Source organism: Sarcophilus harrisii, chromosome 2, assembly GCF_902635505.1.
Source record: "Sarcophilus harrisii chromosome 2, mSarHar1.11, whole genome shotgun sequence".
Lineage (NCBI taxonomy): Eukaryota > Metazoa > Chordata > Mammalia > Dasyuromorphia > Dasyuridae > Sarcophilus > Sarcophilus harrisii.
This window is the reverse complement of record NC_045427.1, coordinates 55,353,618-55,378,961: the sequence shown is the minus strand read 5'-3', so window position 1 is coordinate 55,378,961 and position 25,344 is coordinate 55,353,618. Positions and strand designations below refer to the sequence as shown.

The 25,344-nt window shown below is 40.5% G+C and overlaps 1 protein-coding gene across 2 annotated transcripts in view; it reads left to right on the top strand.

The window, feature by feature from the left end:
- The window catches only part of SLC7A6 (solute carrier family 7 member 6), a 29,751-nt gene extending 7,292 nt beyond the window's left edge, over positions 1–22,459 (top strand). Inside the window, exons 2-11 of one of the 2 annotated variants that reach the window (XM_031950217.1) lie at positions 301–404; positions 564–1,120; positions 14,107–14,232; positions 16,213–16,357; positions 17,406–17,529; positions 17,839–17,942; positions 18,614–18,710; positions 19,847–19,996; positions 20,321–20,504; positions 21,121–22,459. In XM_031950217.1, the coding sequence (XP_031806077.1) occupies positions 601–1,120; positions 14,107–14,232; positions 16,213–16,357; positions 17,406–17,529; positions 17,839–17,942; positions 18,614–18,710; positions 19,847–19,996; positions 20,321–20,504; positions 21,121–21,215 (1,545 nt within the window). In that variant the 5' untranslated portion in view covers positions 301–404; positions 564–600 and the 3' untranslated portion in view covers positions 21,216–22,459. The remainder of the gene's footprint in view (positions 1–300; positions 405–563; positions 1,121–14,106; positions 14,233–16,212; positions 16,358–17,405; positions 17,530–17,838; positions 17,943–18,613; positions 18,711–19,846; positions 19,997–20,320; positions 20,505–21,120) is intronic. The other variant, XM_031950216.1, reaches the window with a different exon arrangement.
- The last annotated feature ends 2,885 nt before the right edge of the window (positions 22,460–25,344 follow it).

Here is a 25,344-nt window from a genome sequence, read left to right as displayed (position 1 = left end):
TTCTTCCTTGATGAGCTTTTTGGTACCTTTGAAGTTGTCCTGTACCCTAAGTTTGTACCTTTGGATCTGGGAACTTGGTGTTATTTTTATAAAAAAAACATCTTGATAATAGAACTCCAGTGTAATTGTTTTCCTTTGTAATGTATTTTAGACTTTTAAAAACAATGTTCTGAGGAAGGGTCCATAGCACCAGATTGTCAAAAGGGATCAGGGACACCAAAAAAAGTTGGTATCATGCTTTAGAAATGTCCTTGTCACTAGCCTTACTCCTGAGCTCACACCCAGGGTTTTCTATGTCAGACACCTTGAGTTCATCTGGGACTTCTGTGCGAGTGTGTCCTCTCCCAGTGGCCTTGGCAGTGATCAGGGGAAGCTTGTTGCGAAGATTGGGGACTTAGTGCCTGGTGAGCTTTGTGTCTTACTTGTGTTTCCTTAAGTTAATGCTGAGCACGAATATGATTAGAATAGGGAGGGGGGAGGTAGACTGGGAAAGGGCCTGTGTATCTAGATCTAGAATAGCATCATTTACAGCAACAAACTCATTTGCGTTGGTTTGGTTTCAGGTCCCAATAGCTGAAGCTGTAAAGAATCTAGCACACCATGGAAGAAAGGGAAAATGTGAGTCGGATACCCGAATACCGCCCCATCCACCAGGAGGGCCATCTTGGTGCTGGAGACAACAACTTGTCATCTGAGGAGCCACAAGAAGCTCTTCAACTGAAGAAGGAAATCTCTTTGTTAAATGGGGTTAGCCTTGTCATAGGCAATATGATTGGATCTGGGATCTTTGTCTCTCCAAAGGGGGTCCTGGTCCACAGCGCCTCCTATGGGCTGTCTCTCGTGGTGTGGGCCATCGGGGGTGTCTTCTCTGTGATTGGTGCCCTCTGTTATGCCGAGCTGGGAACCACCATCACCAAATCTGGAGCCAGCTACGCTTACATTCTGGAAGCCTTTGGGGGCTTCATCGCCTTTATCCGTCTGTGGACCTCCTTGTTAATCATTGAGCCCACCAGCCAGGCCATCATTGCCATCACCTTTGCTAACTACATTATCCAGCCTGTGTTTCCCTCTTGCGAACCACCATATATAGCTTCTCGTCTGCTTGCTGCTGCTTGTATATGTAAGTATGGGGGGCAAAATGTGTAGGGATAATTCCTTCTAATCATGTAATATTTATGCTTTAAAAATGTTCTGTTTTCTCATTTCATCTTTATGCCCAATCCTATGATATAGATAGATGTGTAGGCTATTGTGACTCCTAGGTACGTGAGGTGTGTGTTTTGGGGGGGGAAACAAAGGTGCACATTTGTCTAAGGTATATAGTGGTTTAAGAATTTTTATGTCTCCACTTCTTTCATCTTTGGCTCTCTAGGGAACTGTTTCCTGATAGGGTTTCCTTTTTGAGGAGAACATTGGTCATTGCCCTTAGCATTCCTGTGTCTAGTCTTACTGAGGCTTTTTGGGTGGATGGGGACAGAGGAGCTCTGCATATCCATGATGAGATCATAAGCTGATTGGGCCTGATGAATGTAATTGGAACTTAAACCCTTGTGTTTGTTTTGTTTGTTTTCCAAAGGCTTGTATGGAGATAGTTTATGGATGGTCAAGGGCCTTCTCTGAATAGCAGTTCTCCCATTCTTCCCCAATCTCTCATAGATAAATTTTCCTTTGTCTTTCTGGCTGTTTAAATAAATTTAGAATGAAATCTCTGTGAAGGAGATTGCATTGTACCTCTGTCCCAGATTCCTCTTGGGGTATTGCTATTTATTTGTGCTACAAGGCTGGGAGAAAGTCAAAGATCTCTGTGGTAAAATTACCAAGGACAAGTCAGAAGATTGTTGAAAGTCCATTGAATCTTGAAGAATCAACCATTCTAATGAAGAAATGGCACTGATGCTCATTATTGGTACTGCCAGCATTGAATTATCATTAGTTGTTTCCTTATCTCTTGTCAGAAGGTTTAGCAGCATTTCTAATTTGTTCATTGTTAAAAAAATAAGCTAAAAGTAATTTAACAAAAAGGTAACGTAATGCAGTGGATAGAGTTATGTTCAGAGCTACTGAGTCCCATCTCCGATGCTTGCTTACTTCATCCTTTATTCCTCTGGGCAATTGTAAGACCATAAGGTGTAGAAAAGGTGCTGCTAATATGTATTGGTTGATGGAATTTCCTCACCTAAGAATTCATAGGAATCACTCCTTATTCTTAAGTGGGAGAGAATTAATTTTTAAAAAGTGCACAATTCTTGTGGTTTTAGGCAGCTCCAAATTACAGGTAGCAAAACTTCTTTGAATCCCATGAGTCACAGGCCCATGGCTTTTTGAAGAGGTTGATTTATTGATTACTTTTGAGTTGAGGAGAAACTAGGTCTATTGGAAAGGGGACTAAGTCACTGTGTCACTTGGCATTGCTCATCTGACGTGTCCTTTCCCTCAGATTACTTAGCCAACTGCAGTATTTCCTTTTGTCCCAGAAATCCCATCTGAGGATTTTTTAGAGGAGAGAATTGTCTGCTAGGACTGAGACCAGGCAGTAAGACCATATCCAGATCATAGAGGAGCAATTAATGGTTCAGCTCACTTTTTTCTTTTAAGGAAATTTTTTTTCAATCAGTAAAAATGTCTTCCTTATCTTTCTCCCCCCAGTTGAGAGAAAGAAAACCATGTCTAAATTGGCTTTGGCCATGTCCACTGGCTATGTCCACATTTCAAATTCTGTACTCTCTATATAATGCTAAAGTTTTCTTTGGAATAAAATACTGACAGAAGGGGTAGGGAAAAATCAGAAAAATCAGTTTTCCTTGACTATATCTTTTAGTTAGAACAGAATTACAATGCATATAAAAAAAGTTACTAAGTTTTTTTTTTCTTTTTTTAACATTCTGCTCTCTTGAGCCCTTCCCTCTCTTTATCCAAGAGGATAACAGTTTTCATCTATTGATTCCTCTGGAATCATGGTTATGATCAGAGTTCTTAAGTTTTTCAAGATAATTGTTTTTTGCAATGTTATTGTCATTGTATAAATCATTCTCTTGATTCTGCTTATTTTACTCTGTATCAGTTTCTACAGGTTTTCTCAGGTTTCTCTGAAACCATTCCCTACATCAATTCTTTTAGCACACTAATACTCCATCAGATTTATATACCAAAATATGGTCAGCCATTTCCTGATTGATAAGTATCTCCCTTGTTTGTCACTGCCAAAAGAACTATAAATATTTCATATATCCTTAGAGTTTGATATACTTAGGAAAATCCCTTCCTTAATATAGTCTTCTTTTCCTCCATTTTCCCTCTTACTTTTCTGTTTCTCTGTTGAATGAAATGTATTTCTTTTCATGTGTGTGTATGTGTGTGTGTGTATATATACATATATTTTACTTCCTTGATTAGGTCATAGGAGAGTGAAGTTCAGGTTTCGGCTACATTCTCACTCCTTCCTCCTTGTTTGTATAAACTTCTGTTTATGTACTATGATTATGTGAGATAATTTTCTTTAACTTCTCCCTTGCCTTCATCTGTTCCTTTTCCTCTGCCTTTCCATTTTTCTTTTAAAATCATTGAGATATGAAAGAACCACTCTCAGGTTTTCTGTCTGATTAGATTCCCTCTGTGACCCTTGATGATGATAGGTTTCAGAAGGGAAACCTGCGCAAGTGTGCTAGTAAGTGTTTAACTGCCATTTCTCTGAATGTCTGATATACTAAGTCTTATCTGCATTATTATCATTTTAGCATTGTTTTCTTAATTTCAGGCAATTTCTGAGGTGTAAATAGGCTGAAAATGTAACAGCTGATTCTCTCAAGCATTAAGGCTGGCTTTAGCATACACATGAACACATGTATCATCTCATATTAAAAAATGTATAAACAATTTTAAATTTGTTTAGTCCCTTATGATTGTTCATTCATGTGTTTTTTTTTATATTTCTCTTAACTCTTAGTCTACACTTCAAAGTTTCTATGTAGCTCTGGTCTTTTAAATTCTTTCTTTCTGCTTGCAGTATTTTTTCTTTGATCCTAAAGGTCTGGATTTGGTTATGATGTTTCTGGGAGTTTTCTTTTGGGAGTTTCAGGAACTAACCAAGGGTATTTTTTGTTTCCATTTTTCCCTCTAGTTCTAAGAAATCTGGGTAGCTTTTTTTTTTTTTTTTTTTTTTTTTAATTTAATAGCCTTTTAATTTACAGGATATATACATGGGTAACTTTACAGCATTAAAATTGCCAAACCTCTTGTTCCAATTTTTCACCTCTTACCCCCACCTCCCTAAATGGCAGGATGACCAGTAGATGTTAAATATATTAAAATATAACTTAGATACACAATAGGTATACATGACCAAAACATTATTTTGCTGTACAAAAAGAATCAGACTCTGAATTATTGTACAATTAGCTTGTGAAGGAAATCAAAGATGCAGGTGTGCATAAATATAGGGATTGGGAATTCAATGTAATGGTTTTAGTCATCTCCCAGAGTTCTTTTTCTGGGTATAGCTAGTTCAGTTCATTACTGCTCCATTAGAAATGATTTGGTTGATCTCTGTTGCTGAGGATGGCCTGATCCATCAGGACTGGTCATCATCTAGTATTGTTGTTGAAGTATATAATGATCTCCTGGTCCTGCTCATTTCACTTAGCATCAGTTCCTGTAAGTCTCTCCAGGCCTTTCTGAAATCATCCTGTTGGTCATTTCTTACAGAACAGTAATATTCCATAATTTTCATATACCACAATTTATTCAGCCATTCTCCAACTGATGGACATCCATTCAGTTTCCAGTTTCTAGCCACTACAAAAAGGGCTGCCACAAACATTCGTGCACATACAGGTCCCTTTCCTTCTTTATAATCTCTTTGGGATATAATCCCAGTAGTAACACTGCTGGATCAAAGGGTATGCACAGTTTGATAACTTTTTGAGCATAGTTCCAAACTACTCTCCAAAATGGTTGGATTCGTTCACAACTCCACCAACAATGAATCAATGTCATCTGGGTAGCTTTTTAAAAGCATTTATAATTTTTAAAAAATCTTACTTTCCTAGTAATTCTAGTTGAACACCTGTGTTCACACTTTGAAGCTTTGGCAAAAGATGTTTTGGAATCATTCTCTTCTGGGTTTGTGTTTTGTGTGTCCTTAATAGCATGACTTTTTTTTTTTTTTTGTTTTGTTTTGTTTTCCATTCTTTTAGCCTTCTTCTTAAATTCATTCTTTATGTCAGGACTGAGCTCTGTGTACTTTTGGAAGGAAGGTGTTTGGGCTTTTGTGGCTTTCTTGGGGTTTTGAGTGTTTTGTTACAGCTCAATCTGGGGACATGCAAACTTTCAGTGTTTCCAAAATAGTCTAATTCAGGCTAGAATCTGAATGCTGTACTCCTGATCTGAGTTTTAGTTTCTGGCCTGGGTTTGTATCTGAGCAACATACCTGTGAATTTGCCTCATTTATAATTCAAACAAATTGCTACTGGCTTAGCCCCTAAAAGCCAATTGGAAATCTGCTGTTTCAGTGTGACAGAATTATAGGCTTCCTTTTGATCTGAGATTCCCGACCTGACTATTCCTCTGTAAACTGTAGACAAGATTGGTAACTGGAACTGACATCCTCCTTCAGGAGTGTGTGGAAGCCTGCTTGTATTGGTTTTAGAGATCTAGTGTTAACATTTTTAGGGTGATCATTTACAATTCAGAAATAGGGAAATGCCACAAATCAGAGAGCGATTTATTGTTTTAATGTTACTTAAAGTGATAGAGAAAATGTTAATGCAGATTATATACTTTTTTCGGGGGGAGAGTTAGTTGTTGAGCATTTACAAGCATATCCCTGTTCTGCCCCACTTCTGAGGTCAGAGCCACACAGCTAACTGTCATTTGCTTCTGAACTTACGTCTTGTTTATTCTGTTTCTTAGGGTTCATGACCACTCCTCACCCATAAAAATCTACCCCTATATGCAGGTCCTTTCTTCTGTCTGATCGGAATCTATGACCTAGAGTCAACTAGTGGGTTTAATTTAATTTTTTTTTCTCAATTACATGTAAGCAAAATTTTTAAATATTCAGACCCCCAGGCAGTTAGGGTTAAGTGACTTGCCCAGGGTCACACAGTTGGGAAGTGTCAAGTGTCTGAGGTTACATTTGAACTCAGGTCCTCCGAACTGCACCACCTGTCTCTTAAATATTCGTTTTTTAAAGTTTTGCGTTCCAAATTCTAGGCCTCCTTGAGAGGGCAAACAATTTCACATAAATTATATATGTGCAGTCATGTAAAATATTTATATATTAGCCTCATTGCAAAAGAAAATACAAACCAAAAAACCCCAAGAATAATAAACTTAAAAAAAAGTATTTTTCAACCTGTAAACTGATGACGGATGTCATCAATTCTTTCTCTGGAGGTATATAGCATTTTTCTTAAGTCCTTTGGAATTGTTTTAGGTCATTGTATTGCTGATAAGTCATTCACAGTTGATCATATATATTATTGCTGTTACAGTGTACAGTGTTCTTCTGGTTCTGCTCATTTCACTTTGCATCAGTTTATATATAAGTTTTCCCAGGTTTTTCAGAAAGCATCCCTGTTCATTTCTTTTTTATTTTTTTGGTTCTTAAAATTTATTTATTTTTTATTTTTATTTTTAATTAATTAATTAAAAAAATTTCCCCTCCCTTCCTTCACCCCTTCCCCCAGATGGCAAGCAGTCCTATACATGTTAAATATGTCACAGTATATCTTAAGATACAAAAGGTAGAAATAACCTGATCCCTGTTCATTTCTTATGACTCTATCACAGTCATATTCTACAATTTGTTTAGCCATTCTCCAATTTGTAGGCATTCCCTCAATTTCCAGTTCTTTGCCACCCCAAAAAGAGGTGGTCTAAGAATTTTTGTACATATAAGTCCTTTTCCTTTTTCCTTGATCTTTTTGGGATAGTTTATAGGTTTATGGATAGTTCATAATTTTATAGTTCTTGGGGCATAGTTCCATTCATTTGGGAATCATAATCACAATTATCATAGTACCCCAAAAGATTATTGTGAGGAAAGTGCTTTGTAATAAAAATGTGTAGAAATGTGAACATTTACAGAAAATCTCTATGAAGGATCTAGAAACTTTTAGTTATTACAGGGTAAGCTTGAATGTAAACTCGAGTGACCTTAGTTAACAATTGAATAGAACTATGATGAGAGATTAACCTTTTTGGATAAACTTTGGGATGGACAAGGACCTCTTGATCTCCACAGCTGTATACTCTTATAAAGACAGAACTGAATTCTGAATGCAGATGGAAGCATATTTTTGTTTGACTTTCTTTTTTTTTCTTTCCAATATAGGTTAATATGGAAATAAGTTTTGCATGACTTTTCATGTGTATGATTGATATCATACTGCTTGCCTTCTCAGTGGGAAGAGGAGGGACTAGAAGGATGGAGAGAATTTGAAACTCAAAATATAAAAAAACAAAAAAAAATTTAAAAAGAAAAGAATGTTTCAAGGGACAGAGAAAATGGGAAATTTTTTTATTTTTTTATTTTTATTTAATAGCCTTTTATTTACAGGCTATTTGTATGGGTAACTTTACAGCATTAACAGTTGTCAAACCTCTTGTTCCAATTTTTCCCCTCTTTCCCCCCACCCCCTCCCCCAGATGGCAGGATGACCAGTAGATGTTAAATATATTAAAATATAAATTAGATACACCATAAGTATACATGACCAAACCGTTATTTTGCTGTACAAAAAGAATCAGACTCTGAAATATTGTACAATTAGTCTGTAAAGGAAATCCAAAATGCAGGTGGGCATAAATATAGGGATTGGGAATTCAATGTAATGGTTTTTAGTCATCTCCCAGAGTTCTTTCTCTGGACGTAGCTGGTTCAGTTCAGTACTGCTCCATTGGAAATGATTTGGTTGATCTCATTGCTGAGGATGGCCAGGTCCATCAGAACTGGTCATCATATAGTATTGTTGTTGAAGTATATAATGATCTCTTGACACCCTGTTCATTTCACTCAGCATCAGTTCATGTACATCTCTCCAGGCCTTTCTGAAATCATCCTGTTGGTCATTTCTTTCTTTCTTTCTTTCTTTTTTTTCTTTTTTTTTTTTTTTTAATTTAATAGCCTTTTATTTACAGGTTATATGTATGGGTAACTTTACAGCATTGACAATTGCCAAACCTCTTGTTCCAATTTTTCCCCTCTTACCCCCTCCCCCCCTCCCCCAGATGGCAGGATGAGAAAATGGGAAATCTTCAAACAAAGTAATCTCAAAGGGAAATGGTGTTTTTTTTCCTGTATTTATAAAATACTATTCCTGTGATATTTAGCTGATTATAGCTACAAGGTGTCTTAAAAAGAAGGTAATTCCTTCTCCCCAATATGCCCCTGAGGTCAAGACAGGAAGGATGATGACATGAAATCCCAGGACAGGATTGAGGTCACAAAGGTGTCTGTTGTTCAGCATCGTATAGAAAGTAGGTACCAGGAAAATGGTTGTCAGGGGAGAAAAAAGGATTTCTTACTTTTACAGTATTGTGGCTCTTTCTCCTAAATCTCTGCCCACAGCATAGTTAACCTCTAACTAAACCCCCTCTGCAGTGGAGCCCAGGTTCTAAATAGTCACTAAGCTCCCCCCCTAATCAGAGCCAAATGCTGGAAAGGCTATCTGAGATGATCAAGTAAAAACTCTCCAGTTTGCTTATAGAAACTCCCAGACAAAAGAGTCTGTGTCTCAGATGGGAGAATCTGGGTCTGTCTAAGGAGAGAATTAACGTATTGAATTCTTTGGAAATTGGTATTGGGAGTCGAGGGCTCATCCCAGAGAGCTGACATCCAGTATTCTATGTTCACCATTTCTCTTAGCAGTAATCATCTCTGAGGTTCCCACTTCAGCCTGGGGGCATTAAGCTTCTCCAGACAGGGACATCCTCCCTGGGGCCTATTTATGAGAGCAGCAGTGTCTCTTAGGTGGTTCAAGGGTAAGAAGAGATTTCTGGGCATCAGGTTAAAGGAAAAAACCTGCAGAAATCAAGCTTCTATTTTGTAGCTCTGTTCATTCCTTTTGGAAAGGCATTAGGATGTACTGAATTATTATCAGGACTGGGAGTCAGTCTTGCCTCAGCCACTTGTCTCTCTGAACCTCATTTTCCTCTTCTGTCAAAATAGTGCTTATTTCACAGGGCCATCCCGAGCATCAAATGCAAACTTTAAAATGCTATAAAAATATCTATGATTTTTATTGTGGTCGTTCTTTGTTCAATAAGTATTTTGAGAATTCATTGGTCTGTAAGATGAAGATCCTATTTGAGAGCCCAGAAGAAGATGAATGCGGATTTAGTTAAGAGAAAACTGAGAAAGGAAGATTGGAAGGTTTGAAAGAAGTACTTCAGCTTTGAGGTGGGACTGAGCCTAATGGCCTCTTTGCTTTGGAACTGTTTGGAACTGAAAATTGTTATTTGGAGGGAAAATTTATTTAATATAGTTTTTATTGTAATATGACCAGATTTAGGGGCTATTTTTTGTCTTTTTGTTGTATCCCCAGTACTTGGCCCAGGCTTAATACAATTATGTTCAAGAGATTGATGAGCTAGGCCATTTTAAGCAATTGGTTTAGAGTCTCCTATGATTATAGATCCAGGAAAGCAGAAGCAATAATCAAAGATTCGATACAAAGGGAGCTCTGGGCCTTTCTTATGTGATTTGACATTGCTTTATTTGATCATAACTTTATATCATTTCGGTCTCCCTATGCTTTATCCCTCCTAAAACTATTCCCTGTCCTTTTTGTAACCTCTAATCTTTTTGCCTTTTCTCAGGCATTATCCTTACTCTGACTTGATTTTCCTTACTTTCCATGATGTAGTTCAATTCCACACTGCTATCCACTCTTGAATGCCTTTTCTGCTTGTCCTGTTGTTGCTAAATTCTTGTTGAACCTCAATCCTGGATTATTGCCACCATTTTCTTCTTTTGTATTCTTATGTTCTCTTGGAAGAATGTAAGGGAAATTGTAAATTTTAAGGGCTTAATAAATGCTTCTTCACTTTACTGCTGAACTGATAGGCTACACTATGAATTTGTTAACTAACTTTATAGGCCCTTACACTTCAGCAAGACAAATCCTTCCTTCCTCTCCAAATGATCACTGTTCCTTCCCCTTTGAGTGATTCCTCTCTCTCATTCTCCTACCCCCAGCGAGGATTCTGACTCATATTTTACAAAGAAAATTGAATACATTCAGTGTGAGCTCACTCTTCTCTTCATCACGAAATCTCTTGCCATCAATCTCTACTATCTCTTTTTTTGTCCAGTCTGATGATAAAGTGGCCCCTTCTTCAATCCTTCCTATCTTTTGTAGCAGAATGCCCCCTCAATTATCTTCCTTGTCGTCTTCCATGCAATCTCTTCATTATTGCCTGTAAATGTGTGCAAGTCTTCTCATCCTTTTAAAAAACTTTTACTAGACCTCACCATTCCCTCAAACTATTGCTCTGTATTTTCCCACCCTCCTTTGTCAGAAATTCTCAGAAAACAGTCGGAAAAAAGCTGTCCTTGCATATTGTTTCCATTTTCTTTTATTTCATTCTCTTGTCAGCTTTTTCCAGTTTGGCTTCTGTTCTCATCACTAATTGAAGCTGCTCTTTCTAATTACCAAACAGTTTTTAAATTGCCAAATCTGATGGGCTTTTCTCGGTCTCATCCTTATTGATCTCCTTGTTTCATCAAACATTTCTCTTCTTCTAGATATTCTCTCTCCTCTGGGTTTTCCTGATAGTACTCTCCCATGGTTCTGACATTTGTATCACGAACCTTAATTTATTACTATACCCTAAAATTCTGTCCTGGGCTTTTATATACACTCTTTCTTTTAACAGTCTCATCAATTCCCATGGGTTTAATTTATATCTGAATGTGACCCTCAGATCTGTATATCCATTCCTAAATTTTACTCCTGAACTTCAATCCCATATCACTGTATCTATGCACAGTTCAAATTAGATTTTCCATAAATACGTCAGACTCATCATGTTCAAAACAAACTTGTTTTCATTTTCCTCCAAACCCAGCCTTTCTTAACTTTCTTGTTTTTCTTAAAGGTATGACCAGTCTTCTGTTCTCCCTGGTTTATAACTTAAGGGTTATCTTCAACTGCACTTTTTGCAACAGGCTAATCCATTGACAGATCTTCCTTTTCTACATCCACATCATCTCTCACCATTCAGACAGCTACCACTTAATTCAAGTCCTTATTCCTTTTTTTTTTTTTTTTTTTTAATAATGGCCTCCATAATTGATCTTGTCTCAGCTCTCTCTCTACTCTTATCCACCCTTCACACAGTTGCAAAAGCAAATTTCCTCAAATGAGTGTCTGAACCTGTTTCTTTCCTCCTCAGTAAGCTCTAATGACTCCCTAATGACTCACGGGGTCAAATATATAAACTTCTGTGCTTGACTTTTCAAGTCTTTGGTAATGTGGCCCTAACTTACCTTTTCACATTAAGTATACATTGCTCCCCTTTCCACACAACAGTTAACCAAACTGGTCTTCTTGAGATTTTCCCCACATCTCCTGTCTCCAGGTCTTTGTGATGATCATCTCCCATCCTCGGATTGCACTGTGACCTCTTTACTTTTAGGCTCAGCTCAAACATTACTTTTTGCTTGACGCTTTTCCTAATCCTTCCTTCCACTCTTCCTACCCTTAAACCTTTCTCTCTGAACTACCTTGTTTTTAGTCTACAGATAGATACATACATATATTCATACATACACACACACATACATATATATCCACCAGTAAGCCAAGATTGTTTCATTTTTGTTCTTATATTAGTACAGTACCCTCAATAATTGTACAGCTTAGTATAGTACCCTCAATAATTGATATTTAGTAAATGCTTGATTCAGGGTCTTACTAGAGAGTGGAAGGGGGGGGGGAGCAGTAAACTGAAAGGGTCAGAAATGTGACAATCAGAAGTTAGGGGGTAAGAAGGTGGGGTTAGGTAATAGTTTCAGAGCTAGGAACAATTTTTGCTTACTTATAGTGTATCAGAGTTGTGCTCTTCATCTATCCTTGGATTAAATTCCTATGCTCACTAGTCTTAGTTCTAATAGATAGTCATAATTGCCAGCTGTCAAAGTTTCTTGACCTTCTTTTGGATGCTTTCTCTCTTTTTCTATTGTCTTATCCCTTCCCCACCTTATTATCTAATCATTTTTTTTTGTCTTGCTTTTAATGAAATTTGATGTATGACTAGAGGCTGCCTACTTCCTGGATTGTTTATGTCCATGAGCTGGTCCAGAGATCTTTCTTGCCATATGACTTAGAGGAAGGATTAGCTTTCTGACAGTATGGGCTTTTTATTACCTGTTGCTTGGGAAATCGGAGACTAACGTTTCAACTACAGTTGCTTTGATGGAAGAAAGGAATACTTCAGTTTGGTTCAATTTAAAAAGTATTGAACTTTCTTAGTGTTTAGCACTGTGTAAAACTGAGACACACAGAAAGAACGATACCCTTTCTGAGCTGCCCAAGAAGCAGCATGAAGCAAGGGATAATTGAGGCTAGAGAAAAGATTAGGTAAAGAAGCAGTATTAATCTCCATGGTTCAGATGCTAAATACAGTAAAACAAAGATGTTAATGTGCTGGTGCAGGTGAAAAGACTTCTGCAATGAGGGTGGGACCTGGATATGTGGAGAAGATGAAGGATAACCTTTCTGATGGAGTAATGAGGGTATTTGCATACTGTGGATGCTGGTCTTGAAAAGATTGAGGGGAAAATCTAAAAAGTAAGGATGGAGTTAGGATATTTTGTAATAGCTTTTCAGGTTTATTGAGAAAAAGTAACTTTAGGGTTGAGTGTAGCGGAGATATAAAAGTCACTATGTTTCTTTCTGACCCAGGTTTGTAAATAAATTACTTGTTTTCTGATGCCCTTGTCCTTTTTTCCTTGCCCTTCGTACAACTTGTTTGTTTGGAAAGGGAAAAAATACCCTGAGGATAATACTTCTAACTACTGTTCAATGCAGATAGACTGTAGTGAGAATTGTTTTGAAAATTGGAGATCTTGAAATTAAACTAAGTAAAAATCAAAGCCAAATCTTTTTTCTCTATGGGTCTCAATGATACTGGAAATTTACAGCGTTTATAGATTTAGAATGGAAGGGATATTAGAGGTCATTTAGTCCATTTTCCTCCTTTTCTTACAGATGAGTAAACTGAGGCACAAAGAAGTGTGGGGTATTGGAGGACTTATGTAGGATTCAGTAGAATATACTAAATGTTGTTGAAGTCATCAGTAAATCAACTTGCTTTGTATAAGGCAATCTACCTGTATTTATTTTGCTGAGGCGATTGGGGTTAAGTGACTTGCCCAGGGTCACATAGGTACACGGTTGTCTTAAGTGTCTGAGATCAGATTTGAACTCGGGTCCTCCTGACTTCAGGGCTGGTGCTCTGTCCACTGTACCACCCAGCTGCCTCTGCCTCTCATTTTTGGATCACTCCCTTCTCCACTAAGTTTAACCAGGTTCCTTCCTTCCTGCTCCCTCCCCATTGAACTTACTTGCTTCATTGATGGACTTTTTAAGCTAGTAGGAAGGTTGGGCAGGATAATTGTGGGAAGGGAGGGAGGTGGGCTGGTGTCCCAGGAATCTGTCAGGCCCAACATCTCACATTAATCATCCCTTAATTTAGCTCCTGACCTTCTTCCTGTCTGAGACTTTTCCTTGCAGAGAGAGGAGGGGAGCTGGCATCAATATTGTGTGAAGTGGGAGATGGTGGGGAGTGGGAGCTATTTCATGGAGGGAATTCTCTAGTTGAGAAGAGATAGTGATGGGGTATGCGTGCCTGTGTTCTCAGGAGAAGGCCCAGTGCCGAATGATCCTCAGGGATATTCGGATTTTTTTTGGGGGGGGGAGGGGCTTCATTTCATTGACCCAATTATCTGGTGTTTTGTGTTTCTGGATCCAGAGTAATTCCAGGTCCTGAGTCTGAGCTGTATATCTATTCCCCGAGCAGTTAGACAGATGGTAGGGTGGGCAGGGTCTTCTGCCCACGCCTGCCCGTGACCTGCTACCCCACGTGGGTTTTCTCTCCTAGGTCTGCTGACATTTGTGAACTGTGCATATGTGAAGTGGGGGACGCGTGTGCAGGATGTGTTCACCTATGCCAAGGTTCTTGCTCTTATTGCTATCATCGTCACAGGCCTTATAAAACTGTGCCAGGGTAAGTTGGTCCTGGGAGGGAGAAAGGATATCAGGTGGAGCTTGCTGCCGGCTTCTCTGGCAGCCGGGACAGGACCGGCTTCACCTCCCTGATGAGACGGCAACGTGTGTTCTCTGACGTTGAGGAGGCTTTCTGGAGCCTCATCTCGGGTATGGGCAGGAGACCGGGCCCTGGGTCAGCTGGGTTGTGAGGCTGCAGCCCTTTCTTCTTCAGGACTTTTCCCCCATCAGGACAAGCACTGGGACACCGCCCAGTCTGCGGGAACTTTAAAATACAGAGCCCAGAGTTATGTTGGGAGAGAGGGAGAGGCCTATTGTGCTCGGTGTAACCAGGGTTCAGTGGAGAATGCTTTGCTGGAGACGGGCTTGGAGCAGCGGGCTAGGGAGCCAGTTTTCCTCCCTTTTCTAACTGTGTCCTTCTCTAGTCGGGCCTCTTGTAGGCCGGCTTCAACTTGGGAAGCCTTGCTGCATCTCGACATTCTTCTCCCCTTATCTGTTCTGTTCCTTGATCTTTTCTAAATTTCCTGGATACCTGCTAAGCTGTCAACTGATAAAAGCTTAAAGGTGTTTACCCCTTTCAGAAGTTTCTGGGCTCCTAGAGACCAAAAGTCTTTAGAACTTCAAAAGAGAGAATTTCCATACATGGAATCTCAGATACTGTAGTAGGTAAAAAGGAAGATTATTTAGGGACAGAGAAGCTTGCTCATTCCTCTTCAAACCTTACCAAAAAAGTGGCATCAAAGGGGGAGTGGAGTTTGGGGTTTTTCATCATTATTTCTGTTTGGAAGCAGAACACTGGACTCTGAGCAAGCACAGCTGAAGTCAGGAGAGCCAGGGCCTATGCTTGGTGTGGGAGGCTAACCATGATTTCCCAGGGATTTTTATTCAAGGTTCAGGGGCAGTGTGATATATTGGAAGGTGCAAAGTTTTGGTATATTGGAAGGACCTATTTTTGGTTCCAAATTCTGTAGTACTATCTGCATATTCTTCCCCAAGAAATTTAACCTCTCTGGGTTTTGGTTTCCTCATGTGTAAGATGAGGGATTTAGACCCATTTAAAGACCCATTTAAAGACTCCTTCCCATTTATGACCTATTGGGTAAGATTATTGTATAACCTGGAATCACTTAAGTCATTTCCCAATATATTCAGACTTAACCTGGCTCCAAAGGCTCTGCACTACTGGGGCTATCAGATGCTGAACACAGGGTTCAGTGGTCCCCAGTCCTGAGGACCATTGTTTTCCCAAGTCTGGGAGAAAATCTCTGTGTGTCTCACACATTCCTAGAGCTAAGAAAAAATCCAAGGAGAGAGGTGCTGACTGGGGGACAGCTTTTTGAGCTAGGATCTAATGATTGTTTTAGTAGCTAGTCTAGGCTCTGGGTAAAGATAGGGAGGTACAACACAGGTTGTACCAACCTGTGATTTCTTAAAATGGGACAGTTATAATTGAAAAAAGAATCATGGGAATCATTCACGGGCTTGATAAACTTATTTAGAAAAATTACTCTCTGTTTCCAAGCTGAGGTTGGTGATGTCAAGAGATAGTGCTGGATGTGGTAAAAAACTATTCTCGGTATATGGAAATCGAAACAATATTCTTATTGTTAAAAAAAATTGGTCAGGTATCATTACCAACAAGCTTTTGGCAGGAAATGGTAATTGGGGTTTTTTAAGGGTGTTACGATAAAAGGTAGCTAGAAATGCCTATATTTTTACTTTGCTGGGCTGTTTTGTTTTAGTTGAGAGAGCACTGAACATATTTGGGATGAGTGGGGCAGTAGTTCTGATTTTGTTTACACTAAAACTTTGTTTATTCTTTATTCTCTTCCCCCCTTCTCTGTTCTTAACTCCCCTCTTCCCCCAATTTTTGTCTTTCTTCTTGCTTCTCTTTCATTCTGTGTGTTTCTCTTTTGCTGTCTTTCGGTTCTATGTTTCTTTTCCTTCTCCCCTCCCCTTTCTCTCCCCAACCCTTTTGCAGGACATTCTGAGCACTTTAAGGATTCATTTCAGGGCGCTTCCTGGGACATGGGAAATCTCTCTCTCGCCCTGTATTCTGCCCTCTTCTCTTACTCAGGTTGGGACACTCTTAATTTTGTAACAGAGGAAATCAAAAATCCGGAAAGGTAAAGTTGAGATCATATTGCACTACTAGACTAATTTATGTTGGGAATCTCATTGGTGGTGGGTACCTTTACATAAATGATTATCTTTCCTTATATCGCCCTTTTTTTTTTTTTGGTGAGGTTAAATGATTTGCCCAGGGTCACACATCTAGTAAGTTGTCAAATGTCTGAGGATGGATTTGAGCATCCCTATCTCCTCTGCCTTTTCTCTATTCTTCATTTGTCCATCCTCTTCCTCTTACCTTATATTGCTTAGAGCGGAAAAAAGGATAGATGGAAAGGAAGAGAGAGTTAGTTGGGAGGGAAGGTCATGGCTTCACCTCATCAAACATTATATACTCCTAGAGCACCAGTGCCCGACCTAGAGGAAGTGTGACTTTAGTAGTCAGATCCAAACCCTGCCTGACTATAAACCTGCAGCCTAAAGAGAAGTCTAAACAAGTCTAGCCATATATTCCTGCCAAAAGGGTAAAGACCTCAGCTCCCAATATGCCAACTGGGTTACTTGAATAAACCTTCCATGAATACTCTCATGGTAGCTACAATTTTTTAGAAAATCATTTTTTCACCAGTTGAAAGATTCAAAATATTCTTGTGATGTTCATCTAAATGATGCCTTTAAAAGAAAAGACATATCTTAGTGGATAGTTTAAGGAGACAGCATGGTACAATGGATTTAGGGGTCAGAAGATTTGCATATGGCTCCTGATTTTGTCATTTAGTACTTATATGAGTTTGGGCTCATTGATTAATCCTCAACCTCTTTATCTGTAAAATGAAGTCAGATGAAAGAAAGAAATTCTTAAGAATTCTTTCAACTCTAAATCTAAGATCCTATGACTGATACCTCAAGTAATCATGCAATTAAAAAATATTGTGGGTAGCAACTCGTTAAGGAAATTCAGTAGACCCCAAGGATTAAGGACATATCATAGTTGCATTTTTGAATCTCATAAAGTGCTTTCCCAAAAGGGATTCAGTTAATGTTGTTGGTCTGAAGGAAGGAGCTGCAAGGTCCCAGTGAATGATTTGATATTTTTCTTTACAGAAACTTGCCTTTGGCTATTGCAATTTCTATGCCTGTTGTGACACTCATCTATATCTTGACCAACGTGGCCTACTATACAGTGTTGGATATCCAGGCCGTGCTGGGGAGTGATGCTGTGGCTGTGGTGAGCCCCCCTGGCCCTAGATCCCATTTCTGTTCTTGGGTGTCTTGGGAATAGTGTCACAAGCATTTTCTTTCCACTCTATTCTTCCCTTTACTGAGGATCAGCCCAGCCTCAAACAGAGTAAAATTGGGCTGGGCCACTTACCTCTGTCTCTCCCCTTGTTCTTGGGATGGTAAATTGGTCTGTGGAAGCCATCATCTGGTCTGAAGCAGAGATTAGTCTGCAGCCTAGGCCATGTAATGCTCATCCACTTCAGGTCTTTGTGAGACACTCTGGTCTTTGTGTTAATTTGTTTTCTTCATTTACCAGACATTTGCTGACAAGGTATTTGGCATATTTAGTTGGACAATTCCTATTGCTGTTGCCTTTTCCTGCTTTGGGGGCCTCAATGCATCGATCTTTGCTTCATCAAGGTAATATGGCTCTCGTGCTGCCTAGTTTGTGTCTCATTTATGTGAATGGCAGATAGCACCAACTGGCTGGCTCTGCTGGCCTGTGAAATGACTTTTAAAGGCCTTGCTCCTCTGTACCCCTCCAATTTTAGGGGTGTATGTATTGAAAGTACTTAATGCTATTGTCTTAGTAACTAGTCTAGGCTCTGGGTAAAGATAGGGAGGCTTCATAGTTGGTACAACCTGTGATTTCTTAAAATGGGACAGTTATAATTGAAAAAAGGAGAATCATGGGAATCATTCATAGGCTTTGCCTTCTTGCTGACTGAAGGCAAGGCTGTTTATATGAGCAAGCTCTATCTTAAGGGTTATCATTGGGGTTAAGGGAAGCAGGCTTTGAATTGGAAGTCTGATCAACTCTTTGGCTGGATTAATGTAGCCTCCCTCCATCTCAGGAGCCTGGTTGCCATTCACTCAGCTCTTTATAATATAAAGTTTAGGATTTTGATAATGGTGTATGTGTGTGTTTGTAAGATAGGTAGATTTATAGTTAGATATAGATGTATATGTACATGTATAGATGTGTGTGTGTGTGTGTGTGTGTGTGTGTGTGTGTACCCCCACATGTTTCAGGGCTAAATGACTGTTGGATGTGGGAGAATTCTACTTAATCTAACTTCTCTCTGTTCTAGGTTGTTCTTTGTGGGCTCTCGAGAAGGTCATCTGCCCTATCTTCTTTCCATGATTCACATTGAGCGCTTCACACCTGTTCCTGCTTTGCTCTTCAATGTGAGCTTTCTTGCACTAGAAGGGAAATGGACTTATGGGGAGTAAAGATTTGCAATCTGGCTGCTTTATTAGCTCTTATCTGGGGGTAATGGGGCCATATTCTTGAAGGAAAACAGGGTAGTGATATTGGAGTTGGAGTTCAAGGTACTAGAATGGTTCACAACATCCTATTGGAACAGTGGTCCTGATTCCGGTCTGGAAAGGAAAGAGTTTACTCTTAAAGTGGTTTCAGTGAGGAAAGAGGAGCAGGAGCCTCAGAACTAAAGGGTGTATTGAAAGGATGGGATGGTAAAGGGATGGAGGGGGGAATGTCAGAGTTTCTTACACTGCTTGCTATTATTTTTTGCCCAAGAAATGTTTATATGATCCTGGGTATATAGATATATAAAAATGATATACAAATCAGACACTTATAAATCATAACTGCATGACCCCCACATTCATTTATTAAGACCCTTTATGTGGTTGGCAGTGTGGTATAAAGAGGAAGAACATTACCAGGAGTCAGAGGCCTTAGGTTCTAGTCCTGACACTGTCACTTACTACTCACGTTACAATTTGCAACCCAACCCATAAATCCCGTTTCCTTGTCTATAAAATGATTGGATAATTGGACTGCCTGCTTCCAAAAGTGATTGTGTGGCAAAAGCATTGTAAACCTTAAAGTGCTATATAAATGTGAGTTGTTATTAGAGTACTGTTGTTGTTCCAGTTGTGTGTCCTACTCTTCCTGATCCTATTTTGGGATTTTCGTGGCAAAGGCATGGGAGGGGTTAGTCATTTCCTTCTCTAGCTCATTTTACAGATGAGGAAACTGAGGCAAACAGCTAGGAAGTGTCTGAGGCCAGATTTGAACTCTGGTATTCCTGACCCCAGGCCTGGCACTCTTTTCACTGGGCCACCTTGCTGTCCTGCCTATTAAGAGTATAGGAATGAATAATAACTGACCTCTTTTCTCCCACAGGGTTGTTGTGGAGGATCAGATTGGATAATATATGTGAAAGATAGGAAAGGGTTTTGTAATCATGAAGCACTGTACAAATGTTAGGTATTCATGATATGAAATGGTGAATGTCACATATCAAAATCTCCTGTGATGGCCTTTCCTTTGCAACATGAAACCTTTTTCTTCACAGTGCACCATGACCATCATCTACCTCATTGTGAAGGATGTCTTCCTGCTTATCAACTACTTTAGCTTCAGTTACTGGTTCTTTGTGGGTTTATCAGTTGTAGGGCAGCTCTACCTCCGGATCAAGGAGCCAGAGAGGCCTAGACCCCTCAAGGTGAGGTTATTGTTCTTGTTGGCTGAAGGGAAGGGCTGGGGGAGGAGGAGAGGAAACTGGGGCTTGTTTATTTAAGAGGCCTCTTTGACCCATGGACTTAGGTCCCATTAACAGGTAGCCTGGTCACAGCCCATCCTGGTATGTCCTTGTGAGAATTCCAGCCAGGCCACCCGCAGACTCTCTCTCCCCTCTCGCCTTAAGCTATGGTCAGGAGGCTGGAGGTAGAGTGGGAGGACTGAAAGGAGTGAAGGGCCCTACATAGAGGATCTTATCCTTGGGTCCAGCATTGAATATTCACATTTTTCATTCTCCTTTCTCTTCCAGCTGAGCCTGTTTTTCCCTATTGTTTTCTGCGCATGCTCTGTTTTCCTGTTGGTTGTACCCCTTTACAGCGACACTATCAACTCCCTGATTGGCATCGGAATCGCTTTTTCTGGGATTCCTGTCTACTTTGTCGGCATTTACTTGCCTGCATCCAAGAAACCGCTTTTCATTGGGAAGATTCTGGGTGAGTATCTCTCCTCCTTGGCGTGAGGATGGGTGAGGCAGGGGATAAGCAGAGTGAATTCCATAGCTGGCTCGACCTGCAGGTGCTGGAGAAAGTGGCCAGTGGTTATGTGGGGCGGGCAGCAAGCTTTGTCTACCAGGACTTCTGAAATTTCCACTGTTGGTCATTGTTTTAGGTTAGTTAGGACCTTCTCCAGTAACCTCGATGAAAGTTGCAAGTTACTTGGGAGGAGGAACACAGCACAGGGTAGTTTTTCAGATCAGCTCGTTATTTGGAAAGGTACTGTTAGCAGGAACCTTCTGGGAAAGGACTTGAAGATATATGTGTTTTTGGTGGGTTGGAGATAGGTGGGAAAGGAAAAGTTCAGAGCAGTAGAGGCTGATCAGGAGCAAGGCAGCATTGGGCACTAAACCAGCCAACTGACTCACCAGACACCCCCAAAAGTAAATGGGGATGAGGAGAGAACGGTCTTCCCAGGTTGCCTGAGGTTGGCTCAGCTGATGGGGGCTCTGGGTGAAGAATCCTTGCAATTATTCTCAGGACAGGAGGACTGATTCATGTGTGTTAATTTTGGAGCTAGTTTGTGAGGACGTTGTCTTTCTCTTTCTCTGTTTAGCTGCCGTTACCAAGGCCACGCAATTACTCTGCCGCTGTGTCCTGACTGAACTGGACTTGGGGGAAGGCAGGAGACCTGAAACAAAATCTGACTAGAGGCCAGAGGCTTCTTCCTCTAAGGCCGGGAAAACCAGCTGCACTTGGGTCGTCCACAAGACCCACGTGACTGCACATCCAGGAAATAGAACCTCCTGAAGTGGGGCTTGGGGGTGGGGAAGATGGCTTGTACCATCTGGAACTCGACTTCTCCACTTGGCAGTCCTCTTCTGCAATGAAAACTCCAAACCTCTTTGTGGACATGGGACAGGCTTGGGAGAGAGTCTATGGAATGATGGAAGAGAAAAAAAAAATCAATGGTGGGGAGACCATAGTAGTAAGAAAAATAAGTTTGTTGGGATGGGGAGGGTATGCTGGGGAAGAGAAAGATGTTGAGCCTAGAAAGAGCATGTAGCCTTCCCCCCTCTGGAGTCAGACAGTAATAAGCCAGAATTCTGTAGAAGAAATGGTCATATCTTCAATCAAAAATTTGGATTTCATCAAAGGAAAGCTATTAAAACCTAAAATTCTTCCCCACTCCACCTTCCTTCTACCTTTCCCCCACTGAGAATTCTTGCCTCAGTTTTACCTCAACAAACACAGAAATCATTAATAGTAATCTAAGTCAAATCCTTCTATTAATGATCTCTCTTTTGGGGGACTGAAGGCAGGAGTGGAAGGAAAGGAGGGAATATGGGCTGGGAAAGGATTCTTAGTTTTAGAAGAGTTTTACTCTGACCAAATCTGAACTTTTGATTTAGGGAGATGTAACCCATTTCTTCTACAGGACTGATTTATTACTTACTGCCTCTGGAGGTGGGGGGGTGGGGGTGGTGGTAAAGGAGAGAGGGTAATGTGCCTTTAAAATTGAGATTATTTGTCCAGAATAATTGGTCTCAAATTGAAACGTCACCTGTGATAGGCTGGAGTGTGTTTATAATTTCCCAGATATCACAGCTGATTTACCTTGGCCCGGTTAGTTTCCATGCGCAGGTGGAGACTTTTCCTCTTGATAGGTCAGGATTAGTCCAGCACTTTGCATTGGTGGTATTTCCAATTGCTGTTGAGTAAAGGTTGACTGTAAAGTTTCTCACACTCCTCTACTTATAACATTTTTGTACACATGCGGGTGTGCAATGTTCACATGTACACAAGTGTGTATGTTATAAGCTCTGGCTAATGTCTTAGCAGGGAAAAAAAGATTAGCAAATTCATGATTGAGGGTTCATACTCCTTTAGTGAAGAGGAGTAACTTTATTCACTTACTACACAAGGCCTGTGTCTTCACTTTAGACATTAGCACATGAAAGTGTTGGTTGATCCCAGGCCCTCATTTGGAAAATTAAAAACATTTACTGCTAATTGCTTTGACAACTTATTGGAAACAAATGTGTTTAACCCTGACAGTGAAACATCTAAATCAACCCTGAGTCATGAATGACCTAATTCTTTTCTGATAAAGACAGGAGTCAGATTGTTTTTCACACACATACACACATCATGTTGATGTGTTATGTGATAGTGATTTTAGTTTTCTGAAAACTTTAGTCTTGGAACTCCCACAGACAGCACTGGCATTCTCACATACTGGCCCGGTGGCCGGATTGCCAGGATTTATATACCTCACAAGCCCTATTGCCTCAGTATGTGTCCCCATGTGGGAAGCACACTATCTTCCCTCCTTGCTTATCCTGACTTCCAGAAGTTGGGCTATAGGAGGGCACTTTCCCTAAGTCTGGGTGGGCTGAGATCTCTCAGGAGTATGGTTTGGTTGCTTGGGGAAGGTTTTGGGGTTTTTTTTGTTTTTTTTTTTTAAATTTTCTTTTTGACCTAGGAACTATAAGGCCGGGGGGGGGGGGAGTTGGAGTTTCTGTGGGAAGAGATGAATCACTTTTGAGGGCAGCAAGGGCCCTTTGGTAAAATCCTTCAGAACTTCTTCCCAAGCTTTAGAGCTAGGAGCCTGAGATCTCCCTTCTCCTGTGCACCAGTTTCTTGGATCCTGTCATCTAAGCTTCTTGTTGAGAGCCTCAAAGCAGACGCTAATGGGGCGTGGAGGAGAAAGGGAGATAAGTTAGTCCTAGTGCACACGGTGGTCCCAAAGACTAGAGGCCTAGGTGACAGTAGTGGGTCTTTGCCCACCCGGTTTTTCTTCATGTGCAACTTGGTTGCATTTAGTCACAGTCCCGTCTACTGCTGGACAGAGTGTCCTGCCCTGCAGGCCGGGCAGTGCTCCTCCCAGGGCCGGAGGCGACCGGGAGAATAATACCTCGCCTTTTATGTTGGTCCTTGTCCTTTGGCCTCAGTACCAATAAAGAATGAAGATGAGAACGATTCAGTGTGCTTGTGTCCACCCTTCACTTGTCTTGGCAACAGAGGTTTGGGAGGGAAGATTTAATTAAAAATCTTGGTGAGATAGCCCTCTTGGGAAGGGCTCCATCATCCCGGGCTGGGAGAGTTTCTTCCTGCCTTGATGGCATGGAGGCCAAGAACATGGCCCCTGCCACACTCTCTCCCAAATAGGTTAGGCTTCTTGCTCTAACGATTTGTTCCGAGTATAGTCTCGGGGCTATCAGGGTACGGCTCCATATGAGCCTTCATGGCCTGGGTTTTTCAGGTGAGATGTGTGGGACGGGCGAGCCTGAGATTTATTTCAGTGGTATAGAAAACTCTCCCAAGTGAGGGAACAATGCAGGTAGGTACCTTCTGGGTTACTTGTTTAGGATCCCAGACCATTAAGAGGCTGACTTGCTGTGGATACACAAACCCAGGCCTTATAGTTCCTAGGTCAGCTATCTATGCCATCCTGTACCATATGGTTAACTTGATATTTATGTAAATGCTTTAATTTATATTCTCCTTTGAGCTTCTGAGGTAGTACCTGGTATTATCCCCATTTTATAAGTGGGAAAATTGAGTTTGAAGTTAAATGATCTCACCAGGGTCACACAGCTGATATTTGGCAGAGATGGGATTCAAACCAATGAAGTTTATGTGTATTTTTGTAGACTTTTAGGTCTCCTGAAAGCATCAACTCTGAATCATTCCAGAGGTGGAAGCCTCTTCTGGCTGCTAGGGCATGGTTGTCTGTATTAATCTGGGGGGGGGGGGGGGGGGGGGGGAGTAGCAGCTGCAGCTTTTTGTCTCTCAGTGCCACTGCTAACAATTCTGAGCCCTGGGGCTAGTGGAGTGCCCCTAGGACATGACTTTCTCAAAGATTAAATTTTTTTTCAAAATTAAATTCTTTAGCAATAATTTCCTTCTCACTTCCTGCCTGAACTCCTGGGAGCCTTGCCACTTTAATGCACAAATTAGCTCAAATCTGTGCCAGTCTGGTGCTTTGCACTTTCCCTTATGTGAGGTAATTCCTTAAATATCAGATCTCATTGAACTCTTGTCTAGAGGGATTTGAAGGCCCTTGACCCTGTGCGATTCTGCACATAAGGGATTCTTCTGGGGTGAGCGTTGCCTTCCAGTGGCTTAGGGAGCTAATAAATTGGTGGTTAATCCCACAAGTTTCATTTAAAAACACAGTGCTCTTATTTGAGACATTTTGATATGAAGATAAACATTTTTTAACATTGACTATCTGGGAGAATTTAGCCACAGCATGGTTGGTGAATGACATCACTTTGTGTGACATCTGGTTCTTAATGTTACCACACTCCAGAGCTGGTGGCTCTTCTGTATTTACACAGGAACAGATCTTGTGGACAGGGCGTATTCTCTTGGTAAACCCAGTAGGACGTCCTACCCTTAGTTCCTTTGGTGCAGGCCTTAGCCTTCTGTTAAGGAAGGGAAAGCAGCCTGCTACTAGAGAACTGGAAGTTAGTGTTTTACAGGACTGTAAATCGACCTTTCTTCTGTACTCTGGGACAGGCTCCGGGAGGCATATGCTAGTATTTGAAATTATTTACTTGTGGTTTTAATCCCTACTTGAGTAGGAACTTTAATGAAGTTGTGAAGTAAACTCTTTAAAAAGTAGGGGAAAAAATCTAATGAATGTATAAGCACAGCATGCCGTGTCCATGAGACTAACCCACTGAGTGCTTTGTCTAATCCTTTTAGTTTCTATACCAATTGAAGGGAAACTAAGCTTACAGTTCTAAGAAGGGGCCTGACTCTGGCATTAAGTACTTAACACATGTCTGACAACAGATTATAATTACAAAGTTTTAGATTCTGCCTTGGA